This window comes from Ischnura elegans, chromosome 10, assembly GCF_921293095.1.
Source record: "Ischnura elegans chromosome 10, ioIscEleg1.1, whole genome shotgun sequence".
NCBI lineage: Eukaryota > Metazoa > Arthropoda > Insecta > Odonata > Coenagrionidae > Ischnura > Ischnura elegans.
Genome location: NC_060255.1, coordinates 93,943,884 through 93,962,265, shown reverse-complemented (window position 1 = coordinate 93,962,265; position 18,382 = coordinate 93,943,884). Strand labels below are relative to the sequence as shown.

At 38.9% G+C, this 18,382-nt stretch overlaps 1 protein-coding gene and 1 long non-coding RNA gene across 3 annotated transcripts in view; one reads left to right on the top strand and one right to left on the bottom strand.

The window, feature by feature from the left end:
• Positions 1 to 18,382, top strand: part of LOC124166888 (elongation factor-like GTPase 1) — a 65,614-nt gene that overhangs the window by 22,098 nt on the left and 25,134 nt on the right. For both annotated transcript variants that reach the window (XM_046544601.1, XM_046544600.1), the window contains exons 12-14: positions 1,179 to 1,467; positions 3,533 to 3,656; positions 14,884 to 15,506. In XM_046544601.1, coding sequence (XP_046400557.1) covers positions 1,179 to 1,467; positions 3,533 to 3,656; positions 14,884 to 15,506 — 1,036 coding nt within the window. The remainder of the gene's footprint in view (positions 1 to 1,178; positions 1,468 to 3,532; positions 3,657 to 14,883; positions 15,507 to 18,382) is intronic.
• On the bottom strand, positions 11,360 to 14,184 carry LOC124166892. The gene is made up of 3 exons (XR_006866525.1): positions 13,698 to 14,184; positions 13,532 to 13,603; positions 11,360 to 11,872 (listed from the first exon to the last, which is right to left on the bottom strand). It is a non-coding gene; the product is annotated as an uncharacterized LOC124166892 (long non-coding RNA).

Below are 18,382 nucleotides of genomic sequence, written 5' to 3'. Positions count from 1 at the left end.
GGCTTATTATTTCTGTTAGAATCCCCCTGGTAAAACGGAAGCGACCGTGTGCTTGCTTCATTCACGAGAGCTCCGTGTTCCAGTTTTCCAAGCCTCGTAGTACACGACTGCACTCTGTGATCACGGTATACGTCCCACAGCAGATGCAACCTTGGCAACTTGTGCGAGACGCAACTACGTGGCGTGGTGCCTGATAGTGTAGTTTCCGATGTCGAGCAGTGGTTTTGAAGCATTCGTGCAAACCACTTTTCAGTATCCGTGATCACACAGCCACCGATGTGTGGTTTTCTAAACCAGGCCTCACATGCAGCATAAATTATACGAGTGCAACCATGTGATCACCGCTAAAAGGATCGCGAACTGGCGAATAAAGCTCTCAATGAGTCTGGGAAGCACTCTTAAATAACAGAATAAATGCGTAAATAATAATTTAAAGTTTGTTTTCGGTAAATTATGAACATTACGAGACATTTAAGTGAAAGTTTGTGTTATCCGTGTTTTCCGATTATTCGTGCCGTCCCTCCCCATCATTACCCTGGATAATCAGGAGTGTACTGTACTATATAAAAGAGGATGTCTGTTTGTCTGGCTGCAATGCATTTTCGTACGGCTGCTGGGATTGCGACCATGATTAGTAAGTGTATTTCATGCTCCGGAACCCCATAGTGTTACTTTCAGTTGTGTCCGATGCATCCTTTTCACCGTTTTCTCATTACCATTTGTTACATCACGTCATACTACTTCTGCGATTGGACACCCTGCAGGGTAGGCACACCTCGTTACGTGCATAAAGGGAAAACATAACTCAAAAGGTACTTCACTCTCCTATTGATTCTTTCGTTTCAAATGTTTTTGCCGGCGTATGTGTTCACATGGTGTTTTTGGTCTGTATACATACCCACTCATAATGATCAATGTCGTAAAAGCTGATCCAGTGCACAGTGTAAGGAAATTGTTTTTTCTATTGTTTGCTGATCAGCATCTTGCTCTCACTGTCTTACTTCAAATTTGAATCAACGGTGGGATACATTAATGGAGTTCTAAGTTTCCCACTTCCTGAGTAACATCGGGTGGACTGCTAGTACTTATTAATTCTTGGACCCTCATAAACAACTATTGAAAGTTTCCTTTGTCTATGAACTTTCAATGCACTGTTTTTTTTTATATTTTAATTCCAGGAATTGGTGGATTGGAGGAACATGTGCTCAAGTCTGCAACCTTGTCGACAAGTATCGGTTGCCCTTCATTTAAGGAGTCTCAGTCATCATTGATGGGCGAAATGGCCATCTTTCGTGTGGCGGTTGAGCCCAAAAATCCATCGGAAATGCCGGCTCTGGTGAAAGGCCTGCGTTTGCTCAACCAGGCTGACGCTGCTGTTCAGGTTCTTGTTCAGGAGACTGGGGAACATGTCCTGGCCACTGCGGGTGGAGTGCACCTCGAAAGATGCTTAGTGGATTTGAGGGAAAGGTTTGTGTTATTCTATGATTTATCCATCATTCACTCAGATAATCCATCAAATGCATTAAAGTGCGTATGCAATTACAGAAAAACCCTTCTAGAGAGAACCTCTGAGTATTCAGTAAAATTTTACTGAGAAATTGTAATACCATGTCAATTTATTCAATGTAACTTCCAAATACCGCATTATCTGAAGAGTTTCTCTTTGTTGCAGCCTATAGGCTATATAGATATCATTGTTGTAACGCAACTGATATGGTCCAGCCACAAACTGTGCTATACTTATATAATGAAGAATGAATGCCTATTTAATTTACAAATTAGTGAGCACCTACAGAAATGCTGAATGTTATGACGCTATTTCCCAGGCTGGTGAAACAACATGTATTTCTAGTTTTTGCAGTTTTGTAGCGATCTGCTTCTAATATTTCCAGCATGAGATTCTCCATTGTATTTGAACAAAATAACGTTAGCATTAGATTTTGTACCCATTTAATTACAATATTGCATCATCGGACTATGAATCACCATATCAGTATCCAGTGCTGTAGTTGGGAAAAAAATTTAGGTGGCACTCAACAAAAAATGCCAACAGCTGAATGTATATTATACATCCGGCCGCGATTGAAATGTCATACTCCAACTCATACTCTATTAGTTCCAAGTTTTGCCGCAAGATATCTATGAACAAATTGTCCAAATATCACTGCGCAACTGTCTTCGGGCCATGTCACATGCTGCTCGACGGCAGACAGACTGACCATCTCTCACTCGCTTACATTCGCTCCGTGTGTAAGGCTGTGCAGAGCGAGAGACATTACCTGTGGCCTCGACTACTCCGATGGAGAAGGCGTCAATCCGGTCACATGTTCAAGACTCTTTCGTTGTGTTGCTTTGTGAACTTGTATCGCAATACCACGAATATAGTTTTTTTTAATCAAGTGAAATTTCATTTCGATTACCTCAACCACAGAATACTAATCCTTAAGCTATTCTAGCGTATTCTGAGATACTGGTTCCGTTTGCAGAACTGCAGAATCGGCGCGCACACAAATAAATAATCATTTGCTATCTTTCTTTCAGAAATCCATTGGACAATTCACAGTAGGGTTCTTTTTTACAGATTTAATAAGGTATTTTAACCAGTACGCTTATAAGGAGTTTGGATTTTAGGGGGTACGACATACCGGCCCAACTACAGCACTGTCAGTATTTGTTATAATGATAAATTGACCCGTCGAAAAAATGTGAATTTTCATGTGACATATGCTTACATTATTCATCTTACAAATGCAAAAATAATATATCATTGTGACTTTCAAATTTTGGACATATTGGAGAAAAAACATTGTTACGAAAATGAGCCAGTGCGGAAGTCACAGAGACAAAGATATCATCACAGAGAGAAAGATATCACCATCCTTTGCACCTAACAAGAAAGTATGTATATTCGTAATAGCAGTTTTATGGGTTGCTGCAGTTCATTGCTGTTCTTGAAGTATCAGAGTCATTTTATGCCGAGCATCACCTTGCCTCTGGCTGCTCTCAAAATTATAACAGCCTTAGAGACTTCCCCCATTTTTTTCTGAAATGGGTAATTTAATGTGAATTGGTAGAAATATATGCATAAAGAGTCAGTAAAATTTCTTACACAGTCATTGAAAATTCAGGAAAAGTGAGTAACTTTTGAAACTTTTTTTAGTGCAAACCTTTACATTAAGTAAAAAATGGTCAACAATTTATTTTTACTGACAGAAATTGGTGTAGGGAAAATTAATTAATAAATTTTGATGTATTCAATCATTATTATCTATGTGACTCTAGGAATACTCTTTAGTCATTGATTTTTATGACCCTAAATGGATAAATAGCATTGCATGAAGCTTAAATTTTTTATTTGGCTGAGTAAGTTTGCCAAAATACTGTTAACATATCTGCCTGGGATTTTTTTCTCTTTCAGTGAACTGATATAATTTCAGTGAACTAATATATTGATTTTTCAGGTTTCTCCCTGTCACTTGCTTTCATTATTAGTTAACTGAGGCTAAAACATTTATGTTGCTTTCCTTTTTAGGTATGCCAAGATAGAAATAAATGCCTCTGAACCAATCGTGCCTTTCAGAGAGACAGTGGTACATCCTCCTAAAGTGGATATGGTCAATGAAGTGATTCAAGAACACAATACTTCCGTGAAGAAGGTGAGAACGATAAATATTGTGTGCTCTACAATCAGTATGTAATCACAATGAATATGGTTACATAACCTATCTTTTTATGTATTGTTCGTTTGACTCTTCATTGATTGGTATACATGTATGCTTTAATCATAATGCAGTACATCAAACATAACACAGTTATAATGACTGATACATATTCTCATTTATTAAAGTAATTTTTTCAAAATATTCATGCTCAGTTTAAACACTTAAATTAAAAGCTCTCTACAAATTCAACCTATTACATATTCCAACTTAACAATGTTTATTATTATCTTTATTTGTATTTCACCACCAGTGTTGCTAAGTAGTTGAGTAAAAGTTATCAGATTACTTGTAACAATTACTTTTGCAGTAATTTGTGCTTCTAATGGTTACTTTTTAAGAAATGTTATTTTTATTTGTTATTTACTCCTTGCGGTGAAAGAGGAATTTTTTTCTTTTGTTCTAATCCTTATTTGCTCTTAATTGACGATTACTTTACCGATTTCACTAATTTACCTAAGTCTACAGATAACTTCCAGTCCCTGAGTACCATAATTTGCTTGTTTAGGTTCAGCCACTCTTGCATTGTAGCCTACGTATGATGGGTACAAAATATGGCACCCCTTGTATTGTTGCAGCTGTTATAAATTTATGTATCGCAATAGGGTGGTTTCCTATTATTTTTTTATTGCCTAAATCGAAAGATTATTACTCCTGGAGTACGTATTTCACGTTCTTAGATTATCGAATGACGATATCTATTTTTCGCGATCAAATGAAAAGTGAAAATTTTCAAGCGCGCGAAAACACGACGGCTAAGTAGGAATGATGGGAAAAAGTTCGTGTGACGCATTTCTGGTTCCGGCTGTCGCCATGTGAGGTGACCTTGGGGCGAGGCTTTGAGCGCTGATACGATGCAGGCTGCTAGCAGGTAGCGCTTGGCTTAAATAAGGATTATTAATACCCTATCAAACGAAGGAATCTTTCTGACCTTAGACAATTTTAATAGGTGATTATTAAGACATGCTTCCCTGAGTTCTGTGCCCGTTGCATGCATTGATAATCTCAGACGACGACTTTTCGACCATAGGCAATTTTAATTGGTGATTATTAAGAGGTGTTTTCTTGAGCTCTGTGCCTCATGCATGAATTGGTAACCTCAGACGATGTAAAACTTCTATCTACTCGTATAGAAACTAGGTCCCTGTGACGTCACGTGGAAAGGAATCGCATGGGCACCAATCTGACCTTTTTCAAATGAGGTTAAAATTGACCATTGCCATTCGTCTAAGCTGGGATTTCTAAAACCAAATAATTTGTATATTATGAAAACCCTAATGGTGGGTAACGAATAGCAATCAATGCATTTCGTTTTCTTTGATGAAGGAAACTACCCTATTGAAATTCCAACTGTAGCAATTTCTATGACTCAATTATTCCAAATTTTTACTTTAACATTCGACAGTTGCTATGTGGTCTCTAAGGTGGATAATCTAACTAGAAGTGATTGTAACTGTAACTAATTTTACTAATTACTTTTTGTAATCGGTAACTTGTACATAATTCTACGTAATTGATTAATTTTTTATGATGTAAGTGTAGTTATGTCCAGTTAATTTTTCGCGGTACTTTTACCTGTACTGTTCACCGCCATTTAAAAATGTTAGCTCCTTCTTTGTAAACTTATTCAATTGTATCACCATTTTAAGTAACTCTACGGGCATCAAATTTAACACATTGATTTTTAGTTCTACTTTTTACTATTCCACTTAACATGCATAGAATTTCTGCCATCTGCACCTTCTATATCTGATTTCATGTAATCTTTATAATGTGTATTCTTTACTTTTGATATTATTTTACTCTCATTTTCTGCTATCCATACTTTATTCAATAGTCGGATTTCATTTGTCACCTTTTTTGGTGTTGCTTTTGTATTCTGCCCCCATTTATGCTCCTTTTGTTAATGTTCATTTCATATTAGATTCCTTGTTTTTTTTACCATGTTAAATTTTGATCTTTTAACCTTTTTGTGCTGGAGCCTCGTGGAGGGAAATTCTTCCACTTACAGAAATTGATTAAGGCTAAACACGACAGGCACGAGGTGAGATTCTCGAGGTAGAGATGGAGCTACCGTCGAATGGCATGAGCGACCCACTATGACCACTGCAGGAACTTCGTGCAATCATAGATCACCCCCTCCAAGTTTATTCCCCTCATCCCAGGACAACTTCCCCTCACAACGACCCTCCCCTCTCAAAGACCCGAACTCCCGACTCGGTCTGCCGCCGTGCCGGTTCTCTCTTGGTCTCTCGGTTCTCTCCCTCAAACCCCCACTGCTCTCGTCGTTTCAGATACGTAAGGTGGTGTGCGGGCCGCACCAGGTCGCATGATGTGTCTGCCCGAAAACAGATTCTATAGACATATCTGTATATTATTGTGTGTATTGGATGATCGGCCATTTCCTTGAGGACTGTGAATTCGGCTTCGCTAGTGGTAGCACGCGTCACCGAAATGACGGCGCGGGATGTTTCCATTCCGTCGATACCCCCTTGAACGCGTCCTCGGGCTCCTATCGTGGAGGCGCATAGTGGGCTGAAAGCGAAAAACGCTGTAAATACAAAGTTGAACAAATTTAGCGAGAAACTACTACCCTCAATTTTTCCTGAAAATTGCCAAATTTACCCTCGTGCAGTGGTTTCATGAATAGTCCACGTCCTCATTTCGCGCCTCCATTGCTTTCTCTGACAGTTGTCCCAAGGGCAAAAAGGACTCATTTGCAATATCAGATCCGTTAAAGAAGACTTCATGTACGGACGGTGGCATTCAATAATAGTTTTTAAAGGGCCAGAGATGGCTATCTTGAGAGGATATCTAGAATAATTGTGATGACTTTTGAATTTTAGGTACCTGTTTTATCCTTTACCAAACAAAGAGGCGCAAGAGAGCTTACGAACAAGAATTCATGAGACTATGCTCTCGTTCCCGCATATGGTACGTTATATTGCGTATGTCCTAACTGCTGTCAAAGCCGTATTTGCAAATTAAAATGCACTTTATATGCGACGAGGGACTTGGGTCTGTAAAAATGCAAGTTATGATTCGAGATCCAATTTCCAGACGACTTTTGGTAACTTCATATATGCCCTTTCCTACAATAATATCACTCGGGTAAATTGAATCCTATGTTGACCTCCAGGGGCGGATCAAGGATTTTCTTCTGGGAGGGGCACAAGCAAGGCCGTATCCAGGATTTTGTTCTGGGTGGGGCACGAGGATACCTCGTAATATAAAACGAATGCAATGATAATGGGACCGTATTAAATATCATGCATATTTTTGAGGGTCTGGGGGGGCACGTGCCCCCGTGCCCCCCCTGGATCCGCTTTTGTTCACCTCACTCTCTCATAACTGGGGTAAAGATTATGTCCATGGCATTTCACAAATTTTCGAATACCCTTGTACTGAAATTTTGAGAGCTGCATGGACGCAATTACCTAGTGAGAGGGCCTCTTCATCTGACATCATATAAGACTCGGGGTTGCATTTTCTCCACTTGGCAAGGGTCCCTCTTGGTCATTGTAGGTTCCTTTATTAGCTTGGAGGTGGCCTCATTGCCTTCATCCCTTACATTAATATCTGCTGAAAATGAAAGAACTTCAGCGGAATGGGAGGATAAAGCCTTTCGTTTTCCTCCCTGAAAACATACGACTGGACGTCCACCTGCACTGGCTAAACTGGAGCAGCATGTACATTATGCTGCATAAGGAATAGTTATAGATTACTTAAAATCAAGAATGTAAACCTAATAAACTTACTGGATAAGGATGATGTACCCTGCAAGCATTCAAGAAAGTTTTTCGGAAAATATATTACTGTCTTGAGCCATTTTCCATCACGTTTTATGGAATCTATTGTTCACTCTTGAACGTTCATTCCACTTCCTCACGTATTTCCAAATAAATCCATTCAAGAATTCACTATGAAGATACAATGCTATCCTTTGCAAAATGCAATTTTGTAGCAATATATTTCGCCACATAAATGCTTTTGCATTAGATTTTTGCTTCCTACATTTCAATAGGATATCATGCAGCTGCAAGTGTGAAATTTCTTTGGGAGATATTTATACCTAAATTTTTACATAACTTAAAAAAGATCCTAAAATTAGATGGAATTAAAGAGAGAAATTTCGAAAAATATAAACGAAATAAAATGGAAAAGATGGTGTTCCAAGAAGGAAGTGTAAATGAGAAAAGAAGTCAAGTTACAAATAAAATCCGAAATTACGTGAAGTGAATTAAAATTTTCAATCAAAAGAACAAAATGACCGTTAGCAAAAATAAAATAAGAAACCATTATTTGCAATGCAGTCAAAATAGAATATCAACGTTACTTCGACTAAAATAGATGCTTTTACAGTTGGATGTATGAATCTAACCAACACAGAAAAAAATCGAAGTATTCGGTTTTCAAGAAAAGCAACAGGAACACAACAAATAGAACCGTTCGGCATCGTAGCATAAGAACAACCAAATGTGAAAATGCATTTCAATATGAAATAGAAAATATTCCTGCGAATATCTAAGCCAAAAACCACTCCCATGACCACTCGGTAGACCTTTTGATAGGTATGGGAGGCTAGGAAGTGGAGGCCATGGATCATAGATGGGTCTTGCCTAGATAGAGAGTTTTTTTGTTAATAAAAGAGACCGTTACCATACTTAAAGCACACGACGTTAGTCGATTCTCCGTAGTAGTATATGAAATGCAGTCAAAAGAAAGAAATCTCTCAGTGTACCTCTTTCAGTGCCCAGAGATTGCATAATAAGAGTCATTCGTAGCAATATTTATTAATTTTACTTTTTGGTGATCGTTTTCTATCACGATTAAATCTATTATCCAGATATAAAAGTGAATGTGGTCATATCGCATCCACACGCTTACTCTGTTGCCGTACTCTCCGCCGCCGCTAACCCTAACCGGAGTCGACCCCATGGACCACACGCATTGAACCAGAAAAGTTACTTAGTAAAATAATAATATAGCCGTCATTTTTTTCGCAAAAACTCTCATAAATGTCGAGTTATAAACAATTTGGCGTCAATTTACGTGTAATGTAAATGGTTAAAATGTAAATCTGTGACAAGAGAGTAAGGTATTATTAAGATGATAGTAAAAAAAATCAGCTGCAAGGTTTTGCAAGGATCCGAATAACAACCATTTTGTGCCTATCTGCCGCACGTGTGAGTGTCAACGCGCGAGTATCAGCTTAGTCTAGGCTCACGGTAAAATGTGTCTTCATTTCATTGACGAGGATTACAAAAAAAGAATTTTCATTTTATATATTATTTTCTATTTTATAACTGCCCAAAAGTACCATATGGAGCAATAAAAAAATTGGTTTTCAATGTTGAGCGCATTCGTGATGCTGGGACAGGAGGAGGAAAATATTTTGGTCAAGGGAGTGGTTGCCACGCAATACTAGGTGATGCTCGTGCCAAGGGAGATAATTTGTCGACGAAGATGGAAAATGGTTGGCTCAGATTAAGCATAAAATGGCAATGGAGGTTCTACTAATGTAAGTCTAGAATACCTGTTTCAGTGAGCTCAGTTTCAAGAACCTTTTGCAAGGAATAATTATTAATTAGCCCAACATATGGAAAACTTATAGCAGATTGAAATTGTGACGGAAAAAAACAGAGAAGTACAGACTGATACAAAATAAAATAATTTTCCTTGAGAAAATATGGACGGATGTAATTCATGTACGGTTGTTTGAGGTACCTATAATTAGTATACCCCGAAATAATGAGAAAAAGCCAGTAGCACAGCGAAAAACAGAAATATAAATCGTGATGCAAAAAGCGCTTCAGGAAAACAAAGTAAAGCATAAACATTAGAATAGAATATATTGGGCACGTAAGCTATTGAAAAGAAGCTAAAATATTCCACTTAATTATTTTCTTCAAAAATTTTCAATTATAAATGACACACTAACAACGTCTCGCCTCAAATTACATGATTAATTTCATTCATTTGCGGGGGACCAAAAGGGTTCTCTAATATCCATTGATCTACAAGCTCTAGGATCGATTATCTCTGGCAGAAGAGCCTCCTTGTAGAAAATAAAACAATTTTTGTTCCATTTTCTCCGACCAAAATTCGTCATCCCGTAAAATTCTGGTATAGCGGCAATCTTGCCTCGTCCATACCACGAATTCACAGAATGGCGCACCTGTGGCATGCAATTGACCTTGCACCTGATAATGGTAATTATGAATTTTTTTTAACTGAGAGTTTTTGTCAAGACAAAAGCACTTAATAGTTTTTGCTGCATCTTCCAATGTTAAATTTTCCGCCGACTTGGTACATTTCAATTCAATAATGCCACCGTCATCGGTTATGCCATCCGGAGAAGCGGCAAGGAAACATTGATTTAGGTCAATGAATAATCCCGATGGCGATACTCGACGTCCTGAGATTTGCTCGTACTTCCTTATCGCTTCCTTTTCGTGCATCTTCCCATACTGAGTCGCTTCATTGGTGAACTTAGTGCTGTACAGAAGGCGTTTCACAATCGGGACCCATTTACTTGTCGTGCGCCTTTTGCAGATAATACCGAAGTTGGACGACGATAGGCGATTCTTCCTCTTCCCACCATCTTTCCTGCTCCGATTGACCCTGAGTTTCTTTCTCCAGTCTATTTCTTGAAGCTGGATTAACTTCCAATGATTTCATTAGTGCGGCCGCTTCTCTCTGCAATTCTTCGTTGTCCATGTCCACATTTCACCATAATCAGCTCCATCATTCTTCTTTGAGAGATTTTTTTTGTTTATAAACGCCTTTCTTGGCTAAACACCTCTGCACTGCTTGTACACGCCGAAGTCTTCGCTGGTAAGTAAATTTAAACACCTTGTGGGGACTTTTTCCACTGAGAACTTACCAAGCTGAATACCTCCACATAGGCTAACCTGGAAATCGAGACCAGAACCATAAGCCCTGTGTTGGTATGACCCCCTTTTTCTCCTGTTCACTTGTTTACCACCGGAAAATTTGGCCACGAGTGACATAAAATTATCCGCATGATTACTAGTGTCGTTGGTAATTAACTGCCCTGATTTGCGCACAAGCGGCTTCAAAGCCAACTCAATTTTTTCTAGGCCAGCATTTTCTTCGGCACTGAAAGTCTTCAGGTGCCTGTCAGCAGCTTCGCAAAAGTAATCCCGGCATTGTGCGTGACTCCCAAACACATGCTTAGGTCCATTTTTCAAGTCATTAATTAAGGATTCAACGCTATTTCCTGTTGTAGAATTATGCGCAATGGCTCCGCGAGCTGCTTTTTTTAATCGCAGAATTTTTGTCTCGTTAAAATGGCTTTTAAATCGGGCCCTTCGTCAACAATTTTAAATAAAGCTTTGGTGTAGCACTTCACAGCATGATTAGCGCATTCCATTTTTTTTGACATGTCTACCTTATGGAACTAATTTCCTCACTTTTTTCATTACAGTGGAGTCGCCATCTCCAATAAGGTAATGATACTCCAAACCATGCAGCTTCATGCTAGATCTAAATGCATTGACAACCTTATCGGCTTCCATAGCCCCCGAGGAGGAATTCCAATTTTTATAGCATTTCTCACGAGTAGTCGATTCCCATATTTTTTCTAAATAGACGCACATGGAACAATATTTATTTCTAACATCCAAGTGAAGCAACCTTTTAGTGCGATGCCCAATCACACATTTATCAGCCTTACCTATCCTAATTTTTCTTCGCATTTTCCGAAGGTTGCCTTGTCTATACTACGCATTCCTATGGTAGAGAATGCCTCCTCTAAGTTGGCATGCCCTCCTCCTGTTGACATAAACCCCCAAACTGCACTGTCTGCAATTTTTAAGGAAGTATTTACGTTTTCCCCAATTTTCTCCTCAGTTTCCACATCTTGGTGGCTGGGTTCGCTAAATACCGTCCTTTTCAATTTACAAAAAGGACACTGAAAATCCAAGCGCCAAACAAGAGATTTTGTGGACGTAGACAATAGTCTGAAATATCCATTACTGCTTAGTAGGCACGTCGTTCGATGGAATTCAAGAGATCGAATTTCTCTCAAGAAATGCTGTCTGTCAACGATAAATCTCCCATTAATCAGGCTGATTGCTGAATCAAGACCCGGATTATGCACTTCTTCTGTACTTAAGTCCAATGAGTCCCTGAAATAAAAAACAAATCCATATGTATTAAAGCAATAGTAAGTACTATATGCAGCAATTATAGCATATAAAGCAGCTTAGAAAATTATAAACTAAGGGTGTGCTGCAATTCCCAGATGGAATTATATCATTGAAATAACGTAATTAATTAACTTTGAGTTCAGCACGCCAAATGCTCAAAGCTACAGCGAACGTGAACGGATTCAAGGTATTTATTAACCTGGGGTAAAAGTACTCTTCTTCAGAAGGTGATGTATCCCGAGAGTATTCTGTCCATCGTGCAGCGAAACTATACGAATTTTCGTCTCAAATAACCTCTAGGGAAAAGCTTTCATTGAATCTGGCGCAAGACAATACTTCATAAAGGCGTCTTGGATGGGTTTGAACTAGTAGTGAATTGTACTTAATTGCCAAATTTTTAGCCATAATTAACAAGGCTAAAATATTATTTTCTAGCAGTGTCCCTTGTGCATGATTGTGTCCGCTAGAAACGAAGTCTTTATCACACAGAAAATAAGGATTCTTCATTGCGTTTAATTTGCATCAAACTTGCTAGCAAAGGCATACGATGTAATTTATTCATCCCAAATAAAATGTATTCATGTATGTCATCTAGCGTGTCAAAAGTATTGTGAAAATTATTTCCCTCTTTGCATTTCAACCTAACTCCGATCGTGTTGTCAAGTTGGACTAGCCATTACGTGGAACGAATCCTCATAACAAGACGCTCTGAGCCATTCATGTAACATGATCCCACACTCCGGAATATGAGCTGGAGTTTGGATCAGGTGTGTCGACTGCCTGACGCCAGTCCCCCTGCCCTCGCTATTTCCCCTCTCAGTTCGAGCGGCCGCTGCCGTTGCCAGCCCTAGTGCGCAGTGAGACTCACATGCCGGATAAATGGGAGGATATGTGGTCCGTGTGGTCGCGCAAGGCTCGTGCGAAGTGCGGTGTGTGTGTGTTAGGAAGATTGGTCTTTTTCTCTATAATTTGAAGCATACAACAGCGGGATGGACTAAAATTAAAATAAAAGATACTTAATTTGAGTGGAAGGAAATTTTATCTTTATCTTTATCTTCTTATTTGACAGGCCAACCCGCGGAAAAACATAGATTTTCGCTAAATTGTCGTCTGCGCAGTTAAATTTGTCTCAAGATCAAATATGAGACTTTAAATGAAGAATATCAGACCTCAGCGGAGGCTACTTTGAACTTGGTACGCGAAAAATTAAGTTTTTCCTTCAATAATATCGGAAGCGTAGAACATAGAGAGAATTATCAACCAATCTATTTTCGTCCGCCCTATACACCTCCCAAATCCCGTCTATTCCAAAGCTTCACAAAAGGAAGTCCGAATACGATTACCATGCGTTATAGAAAATTAAGTATTACTCAGGACATAAATTTATTTTACGGATATTATTTCTAAAGAACTTTACGGAATATGAGCCTGTTTACCGTAAAGAAGTGGAATTCTAAGAATAATTCTAAGAACATCCTTTGGAACTTAGATATGGTACTTATTCTACAGCAACAAAGTCGATTTTCTTTGATTGGGGTATGTGATTTTGTAATGGAGAATGATTTCATAAGTATTAGAAAAATTCGTATTTAAACTATTACTCAAAGAAAAAATGTGAAATAACAGCTGTATACTTACATTAAGCCTTCAGAATTCAAATGATGAGTTGGGTCTAAATATTATGGATTATCTACAGTGGTACTTAATTTCCTGAAAAGTCGGTGGATAAACGTTAATAAATATTAAAAATTGGCTACAAATAGATAATAATATATGCATTGTATTGTCATATCTGAATACTCACTTCACTCGCCACTTCCTGATACTTTATGCTGACCTCTTCTTCCTCTTTGCCGACAGGAATAAGGCTCCCTTTTTGCTGCGTCGATAGTCCCTCTTAGAATTAGTAGTTTCCATCGATAAGCTTTCTTGTTTGACTCAGGCAAAACCAAAATTCAACAATGAAAAAAATTAGCGTCGCATGGGCACGATCGAAGAAAGTGCGACCAGAATCCCCAGCCGAAGAAATCGAAACTCGATAACTCTCTCGGAGTTGTCTAGAAGTGACAAGATCACACGACTGCAAGATGCTACTTCTTATCCTGTGCGCTCCTGAGTCGTTCGTTACCTCCCTTTAAGTCCATCAAGCAGCTCAAAGCTTCGAAGAAAGAGGGAGGACGCTCCTTCCCCTACCCGACCCCTCCCCCTGCCGTGCTACCGCTGCCTCCCCTTCCTCTTGCCGAGCGATCAAGTCCTTCTAGTACCCTCACCTCGCCGCAAGCGACGCCCTACGACGGCTCCTGTTTTAGCCATTATTATTCGGCAATTTATGACTTAATGCATGTGTATTTCTTGGTTTTAAAACTCGCAATTGACTATTAACGTAGCTGGGTATTTCCCGTTGTGATTGGTTTTTGCTTAACACAATGCGTTCACTTAATTCCTACGTGTTAAAATTGCAATTTCCACTTTATGTAAATTTGGATAAGCTAGGGAGAACATATACATTAACTTTTATGCAATGGCGAAAATTTCACTCCGATATTTTCATTATCACCGCTTAAATTAGAAAACGCGTTTACCGGGCAATCACCTTTCGCCTTAATTTTCTGGACTTGGCTTAGATGTTGGGTTACAGTTACTTAGTTTTATTCTTCATATTATGGTGTCTTGGTTGGAATTTTGGTGAGCAGTAGGCGGCCACTATGTATTGATGGCACTTTAATACGTCTGTATGTTTTTGTTTTGCCTTTTCCCCATATGATTAATAAAATTTAGTTGTTTTCATGTCAAACTCTTTTGGTTATGTATGGGAAGGAAGTCAAGCAATATTATTCCCTTAAAAATTATGCTCTCATCAATGCCAGTTATTCATAGCTGGAAAATTCTCCTCTAATATTAGGTGGTATATTTTAATGTCTTACTGTTGTTTGAGATGTTTAGTCCTCTTTTTCGAGCCGTCTCTGGTATTTCTCTCTTCTTCCTAACAGGTAAAGGAAGATGGCTCTGATGATGATGGCCTTATCACTGTCACAACTCCAAACAAACGCTCAGTCTTAAAAATTCGAGCGGAGCCGCTGCCCGAGAACGTGACCGATTTGCTCCTAAAGAGCGGTGATGCCATTAGAGCAATGGCCCGATATCACGACCAAAGGAATGTTCCCGAGGATGAAGCCAGGCTGAAGATGGAAAACCTGAGGCTGGAAAGTGATGCTGCTGGCTCAGAACACGTTCCCACCAGCACTCTTCCTGGAAAGATCTTGAGTTCAGTCGAAGACTTGAGGATGAAGTTGAAGAAGGAATTCAGCCAGGCTGGGAAGGAATGGGAAGGTGCCGAGAATAATGTTTGGAGTTATGGTCCAAAGCGTTGCGGCCCAAACATACTGCTCAACAAAATCCCAAATGCTCCGAATCTGAACTTCTGGAATGAGACGAGTGCGTCCAAAGGAATTTCAGATGAAAAAAGTGAACAGCTCTCGAAATATAGTGGAAGCTTTGTGAATGGTTTTCAACTTGCAACTTTGGCTGGCCCACTCTGCGAAGAGCCAATGATGGGTGTATGTTTCGTTGTTGAGGATTGGACAATTATGGATCTGGTTGAAGATGAAACGACGTAAGTTGGCTCTTATCGAAGTGTTCTTGTAAATATTAATTTAAAAAACCCCTGCAGAAGTTGTTTGAGTGCAATTTAATCGGTTTTCAAAAATATGCGCAGTGTGGCAATGAGTGTTGAGTGGTCCATGCATTCTTAATATTTGCCATCACTCCAAGTGCATTCCAAAGGAATTGCCCTGTAACTCTACAAATTTGATAGATTACACTGATTAGATAGATTATACTGTCATGAATACAAATCACGATTCACAGCCCCAATCATAGCTTATTTCCCCCTGAAATTCTGATTACTTTAACATCAACAATGGGATTGGTGACATTTGTGAATCCATTTAAATGCACTCTTGGAGACAAGGGAAGGGTGGTGAAACTAAGACAGGGCTACCACTCAACTGTGAAAACCTTAAAACCGTGAATAAGCCGTGAATTTCGTCTACCGTGAAAAAAACTGGAAATAGCCGTGAATTTTGTCATAAAACCTTAAAAATCTCTCAAACTTGATTGTAGAACTACGATAGACGGGTTAAAAAAAAAAAAAAAGATATTTCAATCACGTTTCAAGGTCATTCACGTGCAGGCAATGTCCATGCATTTACCTGCACACGTGTATTCGAAAGTGCAACTATTAATTGGTCCATGTGCCATGACAGCACATTGACCTTAAGCCTGCGATCGGAAGAGGTTAACCCTGGCAAAAAATCAGGCCCTTCTTCACTTCCCAGCCACCCTGCTCTCTTCATTTTCCCACTCACACCCTTTTAGCCGGACATGAATTTTGCTATCGATAGGTGACGTCATGAGAGAGAGCACTTTCATTGCTGCGTTTGCATTCAAGGCATCTGTCGCGTCTGTTACATTTTTAGTTAACGTGCGGCCGATGATTGTTACGTGATCAATATTTCTGCCTTAATTGCCTTATCTGAAAACAGTGAATTTGATGACGTTTAGACAGTGAAAACCTGGAAAAAACCGTGAATTTTATAACGTAGTTAGAGTGGGAACCCTGTAAGAATTCTCCATTGTAATATTGTGGTGGTTGAAACCATCATGAACAAAGGTAGAATGTTCAATCATATGACTTCAACTCTCCTGAAACAGACTGGAACTCTTTCAAAATCTCTTGACTCTTCAAATAATTGGCAATTGAATAAGTTGAATCTGTCTTGAGATCAGTGAAGAACTCCCTCAACATTGGTTGCCATGTAACTATGTAGTGACTGAGTTTAATCTAAATGATTGAATAACGGGGAACTTGCATGGGTCGTCGATTGCTCTAAAAACTATTTTGAATAAGTAAAATGGATACATTGGTTCACAAAAATACCTAAAGTTTCTCCATTCATCATCAAAAGAAATAAAAAATTGTCTTTAAAATCGAGAAAAATTTCTCTGAGCCGACCACTGCGCGAAGACACCCGAGCATTTCCGAGGCCAGGCGTGACGTCATATGTGGCTAAACAACGGTAGGGAGTTAGGAAATATGCTGAGCGCACGCTGTAAAATTTGTTTTGAGGGAGTATTTAGCCGCTCATCGTCACTTATTTTTGTTATGTTATTCTTGGGCAAGTTTTTTATTGCTATTGTGCCATGATTATTACTTGGAATATTAATAATGCAACATTGGGATGATGAAGTACAAGCGTTTCACTTCGTATGTTTTAGTTATCAGAAAAATGGATGATAACGTAGCCGCTCGTTCGAATAGTACACCTAAAATTCATCTACATCTGCATAATACACCGCAAGCCGCCTAAAAGACGTGTGGCAGGGGTTGTTAGGACACCAGCCTTTTTTTTAGGACACCAAAAATTGATGCCACGACCCTCATGGAATTTGTTATGACAAATTATTGCTATACGTCAGCGGCAAATCGAGATGTTAAAGAAACTTGTAATACTGGAGGATAATGATCATCAGCTTACGAGCTGTGCTGTTGAATTTGGCAACGCCGTATTAGCGGAGAAGGTAGTCCTATCCGTCCTAAGGTATGAATTCACAGCAAAACAGTCTGCACACAATCCACATGTGAGATCGCGAATCGGTTCCACTGCCAACACACACACACACAAGCTACAACCTATTTCAATGGTATAGGTAAATCCATAAGCAATATACTAGCATATACCATAAAAATATAGTGGGAAATAGGCAAATACAACTATCAAAAACTGGAAGTCACCACCATTTTTATATTCATCACGTACAACTTAAAATAACAGAGCTCGTTATGATGGAAACAACTATTTAATCATTGATTTAAAGCCTTAAATTAGCCCACGCAAGTGACACAGGTGACTTTTTTCACTACTATTCGTTGAAATAATAGAATAACAAACTTCACACACAGTTTTGATTTTAATTGCTTGATCGTGAAATGTCATATCTACGGTGAACAACAGAGGTTAACACGCCACTGACAATTTGTACACTACTGTTAGACATTTATTGGTAGCGTAATAGCACTTTTTACAATTCTATCATGATGGAACACTGATAACTCTTGGCTGATATTTTTTAACCTTGTAAAACTTAGTGCATTACAACCACTGGCACTGTGATTATTTGCAGTAGCTTAACGGGAGATGTCACATTGAAAGTAACAGTATTTTGGCACAAAAAATGTTCCTAGATGTCTCCAATCAGCTATCAAAAGTTGCATCGACTGGAGTTCACCTCATAATACAAGCACAGGCAGTCCTAAACGACGAATTCTCCGGTACTTACGAATAAATGGATGAAGTTATTGTATATAAAAGCATACCAGACATCAGTAAACATCAAAATCCCAAGCCTCTATCGTAGGATATTTATCTTTAAATAGAAAATAATCAACAGGTCTCACAAACTAAGCTCTCTCAACTGTTGGCAACTATT